General features: G+C 38.6%; 1 protein-coding gene across 1 annotated transcript in view; it reads left to right on the top strand.

Moving 5' to 3' along the window:
- The window catches only part of crnkl1 (crooked neck pre-mRNA splicing factor 1), a 37,819-nt gene extending 21,089 nt beyond the window's left edge, over nucleotides 1-16,730 (top strand). The window contains exons 8-14 of the mRNA XM_043696526.1: nucleotides 801-992; nucleotides 2,327-2,386; nucleotides 3,428-3,508; nucleotides 4,745-4,984; nucleotides 12,101-12,202; nucleotides 15,770-16,018; nucleotides 16,407-16,730. Coding sequence (XP_043552461.1) covers nucleotides 801-992; nucleotides 2,327-2,386; nucleotides 3,428-3,508; nucleotides 4,745-4,984; nucleotides 12,101-12,202; nucleotides 15,770-16,018; nucleotides 16,407-16,580 — 1,098 coding nt within the window. The 3' untranslated portion in view covers nucleotides 16,581-16,730. The remainder of the gene's footprint in view (nucleotides 1-800; nucleotides 993-2,326; nucleotides 2,387-3,427; nucleotides 3,509-4,744; nucleotides 4,985-12,100; nucleotides 12,203-15,769; nucleotides 16,019-16,406) is intronic.
- The last annotated feature ends 474 nt before the right edge of the window (nucleotides 16,731-17,204 follow it).

Genomic DNA, 17,204 nt, shown 5'->3' with positions numbered 1-17,204 from the left:
CCTTCTTCACTATCCTATCTACCTGCGACTCCACTTTCAAGGAGCTATGAACCTGCACTCCAAGGTCTCTTTGTTCAGTAACACTCCCTAGGACCTTACCATTCAGTGTATAAGTCCTGCTAAGATTTGCTTTCCCAAAATGCAGGACCTCGCATTTATCTGAATTAAACTCCATTGGCCCATCTGGTCCAGATCCTGTTGTAATCTGAGGTAACCCTCTTCGCTGTTCACTACACCTCCAATTTTGGTATCATCTGCAAACTTACTAACTGGACCTCTTATGCTTGCATCCAAATCATTTATGTAAATGACAAAATTTGCAACACAACAATAAGGGTTGATGAGCTTCACTGGAGAAACTAGTGTTTTAGTACAAAGAATCTTAGCCTAATGAGAGATGATTCCCTGAATTTGCTATGCTAGCCAAATGATGCAGTGGATAATTGTTTTTGCCTGACTCTGCTGTTGTCATATTTTGAGATCTCACGAATGCCTGCTGACATGACTGAACTTGTGATCATGCTCAGTAGCTCTCTATACCATAGTAACGATGGTTTAAGATCACATTGTGGAAGGGAACTCAGATGCTGTCCCAGTCATGAACATTTTCTATCCTAAAATGTAATCTTTTTATTGGCATGGAAGCAGAAAAAAAATCACGCCATTTGGTTGGTGGCATTCATTAGCATGCTGTTGGTGTGGTTGGCGCGTGAGAAAAATGTGTTCTTTAAAATAAGTTTAAAATAATCTACCATATCAATATATAGTAAATAATTTAAGATCCTGTACATTTCTGAAAGGCGAATCCACATAATTATGATGCCTGGTTTGACTACCTTCGACTAGTTGAAAGCGATGGAGATCTTGATACAGTACATGAAGTATATGAGCGTGCAATAGCCAATGTACCACCCATTCAGGAAAAGAGGCACTGGAGGAGATATATTTACTTATGGGTCAACTATGCGTTGTTTGAAGAATTGGAGGCAAAGGTACTGATTTGACTTCAGTTTGTCGACAAATTATATAATGCGAGGTTACTTTGCAGCTACATTTTCCATGGTTGCACAGGTTCTGTAGATAAAAACGGACAGACAATCTGCTTATCCGATTATTCATCTGGGAAGTGTTTTTTTTATATAATTGAAACACTGATTTTTTTTATTTACTATTCTTCAACAACTTCTAAAACAAAAATGTGATCTGCTTTGATAAGCTGCAGTACCAAAATTTGTAATAATGTTGGGAATATGATGTCACTTTCTATATTGCAATAACTGGAATACTGTTTCAGACCAAAGTTCCACTATATATAGTGGAAAAAAAGACTCTCAGATCTGGCTTCCAATGTTTCACAGAATCTACTTGTCTTTACAATGAAGTTCACTGAATAATAGTTCACAATATTTTCTGGGGTCTTTGCCTTTTTATTGCTTTTGCTTGATTTGAAATTAAAAATCATGGTGATATTTTCCAAGTCAGTAGAGTATAAAAATTGGCTTACTCTATAATTGGCTGCTACTTCGCTATAAGCCTGTTTCATGCTCCTCACCTAGAACAATTTCGTGTCCCTTATCCCAGCAGGCTAGGTTGAAGAGATTTTTGAGAAGAAGTTAACTTGTAATTTCTCAAATATATTTTGGATAGGTTAAATTGAGGAGGATAGGAATCAGCGCTGGAAATGTGTTGCTGGAAAAGCGCAGCAGGTCAGGCAGCATCCAGGGAACAGGCTACTTGCGGAGCATTTCAGAGAACACCTCTGGGACACCCGGACCAACCAACCCAACCACCCTGTAGCCCAACATTTCAATTCCCCCTCCCACTCCACCAAGGATATGCAGGTCTTTGGAATCCTCCATCGTCAGACCACAACAAAACAACGGTTGGAGGAAGAACGCCTCATCTTCCAGCTAGGAACCCTCCAACCACAAGGGATGAACTCAGATTTCACCAGTTTCCTCATTTCCCCCTCCCCCCACCCTGTCTCAGTCAAATCCATCAAATTCAGCACCGCCTTCCTAACCTGCAATCTTCCTTCCAGCAACACATTTCCATCTCTGATCTCCAGCATCTGCAGACCTCACTTTCTCCTCGAGGATAGGAATCAGCCAGTTCACCACTGGAGTTTGTTCTACCTTCATGTCAGATCATGATTGATCTGCAACCTAACTCCATATATCTGCCTTTACCCATATTCCCTAATATCTTTGTTAATAAAAATCTATGCATTTTAGTTTTTAAATCACAAATGATCTAGCATTTGCAGAAAAAAATTGTGATATTTATGAAAATATTTTCTATAACTTCAATTTCTCTTCCTGTACAGGATCCAGAGAAGACTAGACAAGTGTATCAAGCATGCTTGGAACTCATCCCTCATAAAAAGGTGTGGCTGTGCAGTCCTGAGCTAATGTAATTAAGTGTCCTTGTCTAAATTGGACATACATGGATTCTGACAGAAGTACATCAATTCAGCTGATTTCTTCGTCATATCCAGAAAACGCATAGAATAAGATAATTCATTGCATCGTTTATCTCTGGAACCGCTAGCTTGGAAAAATGTCACTATCCTTTCTCCCAAAAGTACTTAGTTATTAATTTTGGCTCTGCATAACTTGTCTGTGCAAGCAGCCCAGCTCCAGGATGTCAGCATGTAATCCAGACTGAGGCTTCTGTGTAGTATTTAGGAGGTGCCATCTTTTGAATCAGAGGTTACACCGAGGCTTTGAGACTTTTAAGGTCGACACTAAACAAAATTCATAGCACCATTCAAAGAGATGGGAAGTTCACTCTGTGGCCTGGCCATCATTTATTCTTCAACCAGCATACTAAAATAAAAATTATTTTTTCTTAACAATTTCCACCTTGCACAATTCATCATTGAATTTCCCTACAACAATGACTGCACTTCAAAAATAGCTGAGGTCTTAAAAGATACTATATAAATGTAAACTTTTTTTCTCGCTGCTGGAATTTACTGCGAGTAATCTGTCAGAATTACTCTGAAATAAATCATTGAAGATTGTATTTTGGCCTTGGGTTTAAATCAAAATTGCCTGTGCATTTTCAAATTTGCAACTTGTAAAACAGTACATTTGTTGTTGAAATTCCACAAGTATTTGGTATCTTTGATCTTTCTTCTCTTAAGGCTCTCCCTTTTGAAGGAACTGATAAAGGCTCTTCTGTTTTACATGATTCTTTAATAAAGTAAAATAATGGGGAAGATTACAGATGATTGAGATGTTCACAACTTTGAACTATTCTATAATGTTCTGTTTCGTACAAATTAAGGTCTGACCGTCATGGCACAATGGGCTTCAGATCCAAAATGATTGTGTGTCTCTCACTCCAGTGTAATTTAGAATAATTTAAAATACTATTTCATGAATTCACTTTCACCTCTGATCTTAACATCTTGTGCTTTTAGTTCACGTTTGCTAAATTGTGGCTGCTATATGCGCAATTTGAAGTTCGACAGAAGAACCTATCTCTCGCCAGGAGGGCTTTAGTAAGTGCCAAACAACTTTAATGATTTATTATTTTGCAGAAATGTATCTTTATTAGCTTTTGGATATGATAGTTAATTTAGACACTCATAAATTTCATATATATTTTCATTGCAGCATTATGCTGTTTTTCTGAAACATTGGCTGTCACAGTGCTGGTTTTGGCAGATGTGTGCAACAATTAACAGCAGAATCCAGTTGCCAAGGCAATTGATTGACTTTCTTTGCAAACGTATTATTTATTTTTACCTATTTAGTCCATTATTTGTCCTGAAGACAAGCATTACTTTTTGAGATACCAGATGCCCTTTATATGAAATTAATATCAATAGATTGCACACCAGAGGAGGTGACAAGACTGCAGCTGACTCTGTCCTCAGCTAATATCCACGCACACAACGTGCCTTTATAGCAGGTGTTAAGTGGATAGCCGGCAGAGGGGGGAAAACCCCGACTGATTTTCCCATTCCCAACGTGGAGACCCTGAGGCTAACTGCAGCAGCATTATTATCACCCAGACTAGAGATTAGTTTAACTTGGCACAGATGGTAATTGAATTTGAGATATTGCCATACAGGGCTTGGCCTCTTAATGGACTAAGCTGCTGAATCTTCGGGGAAGCAAAATGCAAGATTTTACCAATACCAGGTAAAATCCCCTCGAGATTAGAATGTTAAAATTACAAATAGGTTCTTGAGATGGGAAAGTACATTTAAGTATAAGTTCTTGACACCACCCACCAGATCCTAAACCTAAAAATAAAATAATTTGAATTCCATATTGCTGAGAGAAAAGTGCTGACATCAGAATGCACTTAGTTCAACTATTAGTTCCGTTGGACAACATTCATGTTTAAAAATGAACAAATGCTGAACTATTTTGAAACCAGTAACAGTTTGGCATCTAAAAGAAACAGAGAACCAGAAACTTGGTTATTTTCTCATTCTAGTTGCTAATCGATCTGTCTGTGTGTAGTATTTTTGTGTTTTAGATATCTAAACTTTATAGAATTGGTTACTTTACTATTTCCCATCAAATTATGATTTTTCTTAATTTTTAAAGGACATTATAAAGTTGTCTGTCCTACACCACCATGCCATGCCATGCCATATTATGCTGCCTGCTTTTATTTTTGCAGCGAACCTGTTAACTAAAGCAGATTCTTTATTCTGGATCAGGAAAAACTGTACATTACTGCGTAATAATTTGTTGGAATGTTTCTTTCTACACATCTTCAGGGTACTGGCATAGGAAAATGTCCAAAGAACAAGCTGTTCAAAGGATATATTGAACTAGAGCTCCAGCTTCGTGAGTTTGATCGGTGTAGGAAACTCTATGAAAAATACCTCGAGTTTTCACCAGAGAACTGCACTACTTGGATTAAATTTGCTGAGTTGGAGACCATTCTGGGTGATATTGAACGGGCTCGTGCAATCTATGAATTGGCAATTGGCCAACCTAGGCTAGATATGCCAGAGGTAAGAGATTTGGTCAGTTCTCCAATGTCATTAATAATTTTGACAATTGCACATGCATTAAGCAACACATTTTGTAACAAGGCCATTACTTGCAATATCAAGTAAGTATTTATGACAAATTTAGGAATTAGATGATTTCTCAACACATGCAGTAAGTAGTGATTAGCTTTTCAATGTATGGTTATAGCTGTGTTATTCTTAACTAATTCTTCATGGAAGAAAAGGAGATTTTATATTATGTACTTTCTCTATAAGTGTTTATTACCTTGACGATGTAAAGCCATGGTTTTCAATCACTCATTCAATGCTTAGAAATTGGTTACTTTTAAGACTGAATGTGCTTAAAACCCTTCAGTTATTCTGCTTTATATCTATAGGAAGTGATGTCACCTAAATAAGGCCATGTTCAAATGACCAATCCACTATATCCAGTAGGAAGTTACAGTTCTTTCAGTCATGTGTCTGTGAAGATTCTGTATTTGCAAACTAGCTAGTCATCACGCTTTCAAACACTTTATTGAATTTTCACTAATAATAGACAACTTGTTAAGGAGAGGGATTCTTTTCACTATTAAATTGCAAACATCACCTATCATCTTATGTCCGTTATAACCAGATAATCAGTTTAGGTTAATTTTCAAACAAAATATACACTGAACTTTCCCACTTCTGTTAACTCCAAGTGTGTTGATAATATCTTATTTCCTGATTTGTCAAATGATAACAAACTCGAGCGTTCAGCGTGGTTTGATAGTGTTAGCTCTTAAACTTGACCCATCTACAACAGCAAATTTGATTTGTATAAGCATTTAACATTATCTTTCTGCAACTCATCTTAGGAAGTTTGATGGAAAATATGGAATGTAAGTTCCTTGCAGGTTCTGTCTGTCTTGTATCAGGGCAACCTTTCTATAATTTGTTGCCCCCTTTATTGTTTTTTTTCTCTCTGCGGAATTTGGGGTTTTTCAGAGGCAGATTTACCCACCATCCTTTTTATAGTTTGAGTACTGTAAGAATTATGCAGGAAAGACAGAAGTAAGATATTGGGAAAGAATTTCAAATATTAGTGCTTAGGCAGTCCAGGGCATGAGTGGAGTGTTTAAAATTAAGATTGCTCTCAAGAAACCAGGAATTGGTGAGTCCTGGAAGAGAGGGTAGTTATATAGTCGAAAGAGAATTCAGAAGTAGGGAGAGAGAGAGAGATCATGGGTTGGTTTGTAAACAAAGATGTGAATTTCAAAACTGAAGCTGTGTTCAACTGGAAGCCCAGTGTAAATTGGTTAGCAGAGGAATATCAGTGGGCAGAACTTTGTGCAAGCTAAGACATGGACAGCAAATTTTGAATAGCTTCAAGTCTGGGAAAAGTAGCATTTAGGATACTGACCAAGAATGGGTGGGTATAATTGAGTCCAGCAGTAACAGAGAGATGGATGAAAGTTTCTGCAGCAGATAAACTAAGTAAGGTTAAAGTCAGGCCATAAGTCAGGGCTGGAAATAGTCTCGATTGTAGTATAGATGGAGTCAGCACAAAAACAGATCCTTCGGTCCACCTCCATGCCTACCAGATATCCCAAATTAATCTAGTCCCATTTGCCAGCAATTGGCCCATATCCCTCTTAAACCCTTCCTTTTCATATACCCATCCAGATGCCTCTGTAATGTTGTAATTTTACTAGTCTCACCACTTCCTCTGGCAGTTCATTCCGTGAAAAAATTGCCCCTTAGGTTCCTTTTAAATCTTTCTCCTCTCTCCTTAAATCTAGTTTTGGAATCTGCTACCCTGGGGAAAAGACTTTGACTACTTACCCACTCTGTGCCCCTCATGATCTTATAAACCTCTAAGGTCACCTCTCAGTGCTGATGCTTGATCAAAAACAGCCCCAGCCTATTCAGCCTCTCCCTCTAGCTCAAACCCTCCAACCTTAGCAGAATCCTTGTAAATCTTTTCTGAACCCTTTCAGGTTCAGCAACATCTTTCCCATTGTAGAGATACTACAATTGATTGCTGTGTTCCAAAGGTGGCTAACCAATGTCATGTACAGCTGCAACATGACTGCCCAACTTCAACGCTCAATGCACTGACCAATAAAGGCAAGCATACCAAACACCTCCTTCACTACCCTGTCTACCTGCAACTCCACTTTCAAAGAACATAAAACTGCACTCCAAACTCTCTTTGCTTGGTAACACTCATAGAGTCATGGGGACGTACAGCACGGAAACAGACCTTATGGTCCAACTCATCCAAGCTGACCAGATATCGTAACCTAATCTAGTCCCATTTGCCAGCAATTCACCCATTTTCCTCTAAACTCTTTCCTATTTACATACCCATCCAGATGCCCTTTAAATGCTGTAATTGTACCAGCATTGACCACTTCCTCTAGCAGTTCATTTCATACACGCATCACCCTCTGCGTGAAAAAGTTGCCCCTTAGGACCCTTGTATATTTTTCCCCCCTCACCCTAAACCTATGCCCTCTACTTATGGACTCCCCACCCAGGGAAAAGACCTTGTCTATTTATTCTACCCATGCCCCTCATGATTTTATAATCCTGTGTAAGGTCACTCCTCAGCCTTCACGCTCCAGGGAAAACAGCCCCAGCCTATTCAGCCTCTCCCTGTAGCTCACATCCTCCAACCCTGTCAACATCCTTGTAAATCTTTTCTGAACTCTTTCAAGTTTCACAATATCCTTCTGACAGGAAGGAGACCAGAATTGCACGCAATATTCTAGATGTGGCCTCACCAGTGTTCTGTACAGCCGCAACATGACCTCCCAACTCCTATACTCAGTGCTCCGACCAATAAAGGAAAGCATAACAAACGCCGCCTTCACTATCCTATCTACGTACGACTCTACTTTAAAGGAACTATGAATCTGGACTCCCCAGGACCTTACCATTAAATATATAAGTCCTGCTGTGATTTGCTTTTCCAAAATGCAGCATCTCACTTTAATCTAAATTAAACTCCATCTGCCACTCTTCAGACCATTGGCCCATCTGATCAAAATTCCATTGTACTCTGAGATAACCTTCTTTGTTGTCCACTACACCTCCAGTTTTGGTGTCATCTGGAAACATACTAATTATAACTCCTGTGTTTGCATTCAAATCATTTATATAAATCATAAAAAGTAGTGGACTTTTAGGTTCTTTCCCGAGGTTTCACACATACGAGATGCAATTTGCATACATCAACTTCTAACAGTTCAAGTTTATTAAAGCCTGTACAAGCTAGGTGACCCCCTTTGACACTTTTCACAGGCGTGCGAAGTCGAGTCAAAAGAGGCCCCGATCAAAGGAAACTCATCCGCTTTATACAAGTCAGTTGATAATGCTCACTGGTACCACCTTTCTTAAATAGTGGCACCACGTTAGCCAACCTCCAGTTTTCCAGCACCTCACCTGTGACTATCAACGATACAAGTATCTCAACAAGGGGCCCAGCAATCACTTCCCTAGCTTCCTGCAGAGTTCTAGGATACACCTGATCAGGTCCTGGCGATTTATCCACTTTTATGCATTTCATGACATCTAGCATCACCTCCTGTGTAATATGGATATTTTTCAAGATGTCACCATCTATTTCCACACATTCTATATCATCCATGTCCTTCTCCACAGTAAACACTGATGCAAAATATTCAATTAGTATCTCCTCCGGCTCCACACACAGGCTGCCTTGCTGATTGTTGAAGGGCCCTAGTCACTCCCCAGGACCATACCGTTAATTATATAAGACCTGCCCTGATTTGCCCTACCGAAGTGTACCACCTCACGATTATCTAGAGTAAACTCCCATCTGCCGTTCTTCAGCCCATCTGATCAAGATCCCATTGTACTCTGAGGTAACATCCTTCGCTGTCCACTACACCTCCAGTTTTGGTGTCATCTGCAAACTTACCAACTCTTATATTCACATCCAAATTATTTATATAAATGACAAAAGCAGTGGACTCACCACCAATCCCTGCTGCACACCCCTAGTCACAGGCCTCCAGGCCAAAAAGCTACCCTCAGCCACTACCACCCTCTGTCTTCTGCCTTCATACCAATTTTGTATCCAGATAGCTAGTTCCTCTTGTATTCCATGTGCTCTAATCTTGTAAACCAGTCAACCAGCAGAACCTTATTGGATGCTTTACTGAAGTCCATATAGACAACATCCATGGCTCTGCCTTTATCAATCCTCTTCGTCACTTCTTCAAAAAACCCATGCACAAAGCCATGTCTAGTATCGCTAATTATTCCTTGCCATTCCAAAAACATACCATATATACTACTGTACAGGTCAAATTTTTAAGACTATTTTAAAAGGTTCAATTTAGAGGGTCGACTAATACACGGGCACAAATTTTGAGGGGCTGAAATTCATGCTGCAGTTTGTAATACTGTATTATTAGCAAAAGTCAATTTGATCACACAACTAATCCCAGGTAAAGAAGAAAAACACACTGAATTACAGTAAAGGTAATGACCGGAAAAAAGCAAGAGACCAGTATGAAAAATTAACGTCAAAATTCATTGAAATCCTGGAAAATCACACTGTTCAACATTGCCATGGCCTGGTATAATGGCACATTTAAAATGAAACATTTATGAAATTCTGAATGTGTGACCATTTTCAACTTTCCCGCCAAATTCTTCTGTTTCCCTCCCATTTACTCTCGTATGTTATGAATATCAACAACATTAACAAATTTGTCAAAGAATTGAAGATATACCGGTGTGTAGCTAATATATCTCACTTTTATTCAGATATAATGGCACAATTAAAATGATTAACTTTTTAACGATATTAGCTTTTGGATGTATAGTGAACAAAGTGTGATAAATACTGATAGACTTAGTACCGGTCTGAATGAATGAACGAATCAAAACGTGCTGTAGTAAACCAAGTGAGTTGAGTAGAGTTTTGAATGAATTGATACACAATATAGTAAACAAAGAGTGATCAGTAGAGTCACAGGTATGAATGAATGAATGCAACTTTAAGTGGGTTAATCGGAACATGCAGTTTTAAGAGGTTTAGAATGATATATCTCGTGTATATGACTTATACATGAGATATATCGAAAATACAAGATTCTTTAGCCAAAAATAATAAGGATCGACCTATATGTGAGTATATATGTTGAATTGTATCCCTCAGAATCCCCAACAACAACTTGCCTATCACTGATGTCAGGCTCACTGATCTATCATTCCCCGGCTTTGCCTTACCACTTTTCTGGGAAGCTCATTTCAGGACAAGATATAAGTCCAAGGTTGTGATCAATCTGACTCAGACTCCTAAGCACTTGGGAAAGGGAGAGTGATAAGAGGAACTGAGTTTGCAGTGGCTCAAAAAGTAATGGCTTCATTCTTTCCACTGTTTAATTGGAGGGAATTTCTGCTTATCAGGTATTGGATGCTGTTCTTGCACCATCTTGAAAACATCCATTAACCTGAAACAAAACCAGAGACTACTGGACAGCCTCTATGGAGAGAAAGCAAAGTTCATGTTTGAGGTCCAGTTACCCTGCTTTCTCTCAACAGGTGCTGCCAGACCTGCTTAGGTTTTCAAGCAATTTCTGATTTTGTTTCTGATTTCCAGCATCTGCAATTCTTTCGTTTTCTATTAATCCGATTTATGTATTTTGTTCCAGAGTGGAGAAAGCCCCAGTTTTTAAAGCTGTCTTTATAACAATGAGATTTCGTTCATTATGTCATTTTGGTTTATCTTTGCAGTTGCCATGACCCTCTAAATTGTACAAATCTAAAGAGTCCTCCTTGTGATTTTACATCCAATTACCAAAGATCTCATTTACCTTTTGTATTTATGTCACCAAATATTTTCTTTTTGTGTAATACTGGCTTTCAATCCGTTCTCAAAGTATCATGTTTAAGATTCCTTTGCATTAAATAACCAAGCAGCAGCTCACTCTAGTAATGTAGCTGTCTATTTAAAGTTGCCTGTTTTCTCTGGCTTTGCTTAGCTCTCGTAGTAACTGGAAATCCTAAGGTAAATATAAACCATTGTCCTGTATACTTGAGCTTTTGTTCTCTAGCATTCACTCCATTTCGTCTTTCAAATGATGTTTGTTCCCTCAACCCAGCCTCCTGTAAGACTCAATGAAATTAAGAGGAATATTAGATTTAGAGAAACTACCATTTAGTCACTCCGTTGGTTTTGTGTATGATCCTGCCACAAAACTAATAGAAAATAAAATTTGAATTTATTTTTGTGTTGCGATTTCTAAGTTAGTCCTTTTAAATAGTGCATTTAGCTCATGGCATATTGTAACTGCTCAAATACCAAGTAATACTGCAAAAGCAAGGGTTTCAAAAATTGCAAATTTGTACTAGTTATGATATTAGAGGGCATTTTAAAAAATTCTATAGTATTTTGAGTTTATTTTTGCTTTTGTATTTCCTTATCAAAAATCTTAACAGTTCGTTAAAACAGCAGCTAAATGTGCTATGCCAAAATTTTGTAAAATGTCCTTTTCAGCTCAGTCACATGTGATTAAAAGAAAAAAGCTTTGTGACTGAGTTACTGAAGGAATATTTTTTCCCTCCTAAAAGACGGGATTGTGGTGTTTAAATATTTTCCTGAAAGGGAATGAATGAAGGCAACAAATAATAGTTCATTTAGAGATTGATTAGGGAACTTTGCAACACCTCAAATATTTATAAAAGCTCCTGTGTTATCTCACGTATGTTACTTCAGATTATTACTGCTGAATGGTTGTACATTTCACTGATCTGATATTAGTTTCAAGGCTTCATCTTCTGGAAGCAGAAGTCTTGTCAATACTTTGAGAAAATGGTGCAAAATAACTACACCTCAAATGGTATCTCATTGTTTTGACTGTCAGTAACAACCTTCATAAACCAAAGTCAAGTACAATTCATAGTATAAAATGAAGATCTGTACCTCTTATTCCAAGACTGTACACCTTCGAGTTGGTCTTGGATCAGTTCAACCTATTTTTTTGGACTGTAAGAATACAAGACACATTAGCATCCTATAATTTTTAAAGTCCAGAAATCTTGAATGTTAACAACTTATAATGTTTTTCTTAAAATACCAAATTATGTAATTTTATTAACTGCGTTACTTTTCAGGTTCTTTGGAAGTCTTATATAGACTTTGAAATTGAGCAAGAAGAATACGAAAGAACAAGAAACCTGTACAGGTGCCTACTTCAACGTACACAGCACGTTAAGGTATGCCAGTTTATAGTTAAGACCATTATACTAATCTAGAATTGTGACACCCGTTATAAAATCATTGGCATTGGAGCTAAAGTAGACCATACAGCTCCTAGAGAGTCTGCTCCACCTGTTCATAAACATTTTGGCTGATTTTAGACTTTGGTTCCAATTTTTCATTAATTCTCAAATCCACTGATATTGATCATAGATTTCAAGAATCTCCATCTTGAGTATACTGAACGATTGAGCACCAAAGCCCTCTGTGGCTGAGAATCACCTTTGAGTGAAGCAATTTCACCTCATCTCAGTCTAAAATGGCCACCCTTATCCTGAAACTATTCTCTCTGGTTCAAGTTTCAGTAGCCAGGGAAAATAGAATCTTAGGATTCAAAAGGATGAGCTCTAATTCTTGAAGTATAGGTCCTTTGTACACAACCTCTTCTGATTGGACAACCTCGTCATCCCTGGAATTGAACTGATGAACATTTTTTGCATCTAGGTTCAGAATGATAACTTGCTTTAATAAATGAGAATTATATAGAGTCATAAAGATGTACAGCATGGAAACAGCCCCTTCAGTCCCAACTCGTCCATGCCGACCAGATATCCCAACCCAAGCTAGTCCCACTTGCCAGCACCAGGCAAATATCCCAGGACTTTGCCATTATGTGTAAGTCCTGCTAAGGCTTGCTTTTCAAAAATGCAGCACCTCACATTTATCTAAATTAAACTCTATCTGCCACTTCTCAGCCCATTGGCCCATCTGATCAAGATCTTGTTTTAATCGGAGGTAACCTTCTTCGCTGTCCACTACACCTTCAATTTCAGTGTAATCTGCAAACGTACTAACTATACCTCTTATGCTCACATCCAAATCATTTATATAAATGACGACAAGTAGAGGACCCAGCACCGATCCTTGTGGCACTCCACTGGTCACAGGCCTCCAATCTGAAAAATAACCCTCCACCACCACTGTCTGTCTTCTTTCTTTGAGCCAGTTCTGTATCCAAATGACTAGATCTCCCTGTATTTCATGAGATCTAACTTTGCTTACCAGTCTCCCATGGGGAACCTTGTCAAACGCCTTACTGAAGTCCATATAGATCACATCTACTGCTCTGCCCATATCAATCCTCTTTGTTACTTCTTCAAAAAACTCAGTCAAGTTTGTGAGACACGGTTTTGCATGCACAATGCCATATTGACTATCCCTAATCAGTTCTTGCCTTTCCAAATACATGTAAATCCTATCCCTCAGGATTCCCTCCAACAACTTGCCCACCGCCGACGTCATGCTCACTGGTCTATAGTTCCCTGGCTTGTCCTTATCACCCTTCTTAAACAGTGGCACCACATTAGCCAACCTCCAGTCTTCCGGCACCTCACCTGTGACTATTGATACAAATATCTCTGCAAGGGGTCAAACAATCACTTCTTTAGCTTCCCACATGTTTGAGGGTACACCTGATCAAGTCCTGGGGCGTTATCCACTTTTCTGCATTTCAGGACATCCAGCACTTCCTCCAATGTAATATGGACATTTTTCAAGATATCATCATCTATTTCCCTACATTCTATACCTTCCATGTCCTTTCAACACTAAACACTGATGTAAAATACAAGTTTAGTATCTCTCCCAGCTCCTGCGGTTCCACATAAAGGCCGCTTTGCTGATCTTTGAGGGGCCCTATTCTCTCCCTCGTTACTCTATTTGCCAAAGCTATCTCATGTGCCCTTTTTGTCCTCCTGATTTCCTTCTTAAGTATACTCCTACTGCCTTTATACTCTTCTAAGTATTCATATGATCTATCTTGACATATGCTTCCTTTTTCTTAACCAAACTCTCAATTTCTTTCATCATTCAGCATTCCATTCACCTACCAGCCTTTTCTTTCACCCTAACAGGAATATGCTGTCTCTGTACTCTCGTTATTTCATTTCTGAAAGCTTCCCATTTTCTAGCCAATCTGCGAACATCTGCACCCAATCAACTTTTGAAAGTTCTTGCCTAATACCGTCAAAATTAGCCTTCCTCCAATTTAGAATTCAACTTTTAGATCTGGTCTATCCTTTTTCCATCACGATTTTAAAACAAATAGAATTATGGCCATGACCCCAAAGTGCTCCCACACTAACACTTAACCCTTAACTCTATGGCAGTCCAGTCGATGTTTGGAAAGTTAAAATCCTCTACCATAACCACCCTATTATTCTTACAGATAACCAAGATCTCCTTAAAATCTGTTTCTCAATTTCCCTCTATTAGGGGGTCTATAATACCATTCCAATAATGTGATCATCCCTTTCTTATATCTCAGTTCCACCCAAATAACTTCCCCGGATGTATTTCCGGGAATATCCTCCCTCAGTACAGCTGTAATGCTATCCCTTATCAAAAACACCAGTCCCCCTCCTCTCTTGCCTCCCTTTCTATCCTTCGTGTAGCATTTGTATCCTGGAACATTAAGCTGCCAGTCCTGTCCATTCCTGAGCCACATTTCTGTAATTGCTATGATATCCCAGTCCCATGTTCCTAACCATGCCCTGAGTTCATCTGCCTTTCCTGCTAGGCCTCTTGCATTGAAATAAATGCAGTTTAACTTATCAGTCCTACCTTGTTCTCTGCTTTGTCCCTGCCTACCCTGACTGACTTGCTTCTTTCCTCAACTGTACCAGTCTCAGATTGATCTCTTTCCTCACTATCTCCCTGGGTTCCACCCCCCCCCCCCCACCTTAATAGTTTAAATCCTCCTGAGCAGCTCGAGCAAATCTCCCTTCCAATTCATGTGCAATCCGTCCTCCTTGTACAGGTCTTCTACCCCAGAAGAGAATCCAATGATCCAAAAAATGTGAATCCTTCTACCATACGCCAACTCCTCAGCCATGCATTCATCTGCTCTATCCTCCTATTCCTAACCTCACTAGCTCGCAGCACCGGGAGTAATCCAGATATTACTACTCTCGAGGATCTCCTTTTTAAATTCCTACCTCGCTCTCTATATTCTCCCTTCAAAATCTCATCGTTTTGCCTTCCTATGTCATTGGCTCCAATGTGTACAATGACCTCCTGCTGGTCCCTCTCCCCCTTGAGAACATTCTGCACCCTCTCTGAGACATCCTTCTGGCCCCAGGAAGGCTGAAGTACTTCGTTCAAAATGTTAGATAATTTAATATTAGATAATTTACTAATCATATGAATTGATGGCTATTAAAATCAAAGAATCACATTGTATAAAAATGTTAAGGGCAAAGCAATGCTTGGAGTTTTCATCAATGTAAAATCAAAACCAGAAAATATTGTTGTTACCGACAAGTGAATGAGTTGTAATCTAATTTTACTATTAGGTAACTAGTATACAGTTCCATAAATTTTACACTATCTGAACCTGATTGATTAGAAACTACTTTATAATTTTCTGCTATGTTACTCCTGAAATAGGCGCCTTTATCACATTCATTATTGTAGCAAGTGCCACTGTGGGACTGGAGGAAATAGAAGGAGATTTTTAATCCATGCTATTGTATTTTTGTGCTGTCAATCTTTTGAAATTACAATGACTGTTTCTGTTTCTGTAGGTATGGATCAGTTATGTTCAATTTGAGCTTTCTGTGGATGTGCCAGAACGCATATCCAGATGCCGACAAATTTATGAGGACGCCAACAGATCTCTACGGAACTGTGAGGAAAAAGAAGAACGACTCATATTCTTGGAGTCCTGGAGGGACTTTGAAACAGAATTTGGCACAGAGTCTTCACAAGAAAGAGTGCGAAAACTCATGCCAGGACGTGTCAAGAAGAGGAGAAAGCTGCAGGCAGAAGATGGGGTAAGGCAAAGCATCCGTAAAGTTGCTTGTTTTGGTGACAAAGGGGGAAATCTCATTGTTACTAAACTAATGGCCAAATATATAATTAACTATAAACCTGCTTAAGTATTGTAGAGAACTGCAAACGATCATGCAACAAATAGAGGTGAGACTTTTCTTTTAATTAAAGTAAATGTCCCTGAAATCTTGGCTATTTACCCATCTTATTTTGCAACCGATGATAAATTGTCTCTGGTTTTACAGAGGCTTAGTGCTCGGGAAACTTGCCTCTTTTCAAGGAAATGTAAAAATAAAGCGGATTAATTATTTTGGAATCCTGAACATGACTATATTAAACTTGACATGATTTCACTAAGTAACATTTTCCAATAATTTTCTTAATTTACAGACAGACGCTGGTTGGGAAGAGTATTACGATTACATCTTCCCAGAAGATGCTGCCAACCAGCCAAACCTCAAACTACTTGCAATGGCCAAGCTCTGGAAGAAACAGCTGCACGATGAGAAAGAACCAGAAGATAATCCTGACAAAGATGCAGATGAAAATGAGACTGAATCATGATGTATGGACAATCTTTACAGAAACCTTCCCCGCTCTATTGCTGTTCATTTTTTTCACTTTTTTCCAAAATATTTTCTAATTTTTTTTGTACAATATTTCAAAAGCTAGAACTGTCTTCAAAGTGCTTATTAAATGAATTTTTGTACCCAAGGTTTATTTTTCTATATTTCTTGTGCTATGCTATAATTTCTCATTACTATTTTTAGTTGTGATCAGAATAACCTCCCAGCGAGATACTTTCTACAACCGACCCTAACCTGCTCATTGTTTATCTGTACTTCAAATTTGATCTCAAAGTTTTAAATTTAAGTGAGTAGATTTTAAACTCTCAGTATTCTGTTGATGCTTCTGAACTATGCGTGCAGTAACCCAACCACTGTGTTACCATGTCAATTCGTATAGAATGTCTAAATGGTCATCCCCTACTCATTCTTCATATTGGACTGCTCTGAATTCGACCACAGAAAAGTAGCTAAAATTAGGTGTTCTTCATCCTGTTCTCATTGCTAGTGTGTGGATGCTGTTTTCCTTACTGTGCAGTAAGTTCACTAGGAGCAGAGAAGATACAGTCAAAGCTGTGTCAGGGTTCAAGGTCTAGGAAAATTTGTATAAATCTTTACAATT

The sequence above is a fragment of the Chiloscyllium plagiosum genome, chromosome 9 (genome assembly GCF_004010195.1).
Source record: "Chiloscyllium plagiosum isolate BGI_BamShark_2017 chromosome 9, ASM401019v2, whole genome shotgun sequence".
Lineage (NCBI taxonomy): Eukaryota > Metazoa > Chordata > Chondrichthyes > Orectolobiformes > Hemiscylliidae > Chiloscyllium > Chiloscyllium plagiosum.
The sequence above is the reverse complement of the archived record's forward strand: the minus strand, read 5'-3'. Positions and strand labels throughout refer to the sequence as shown.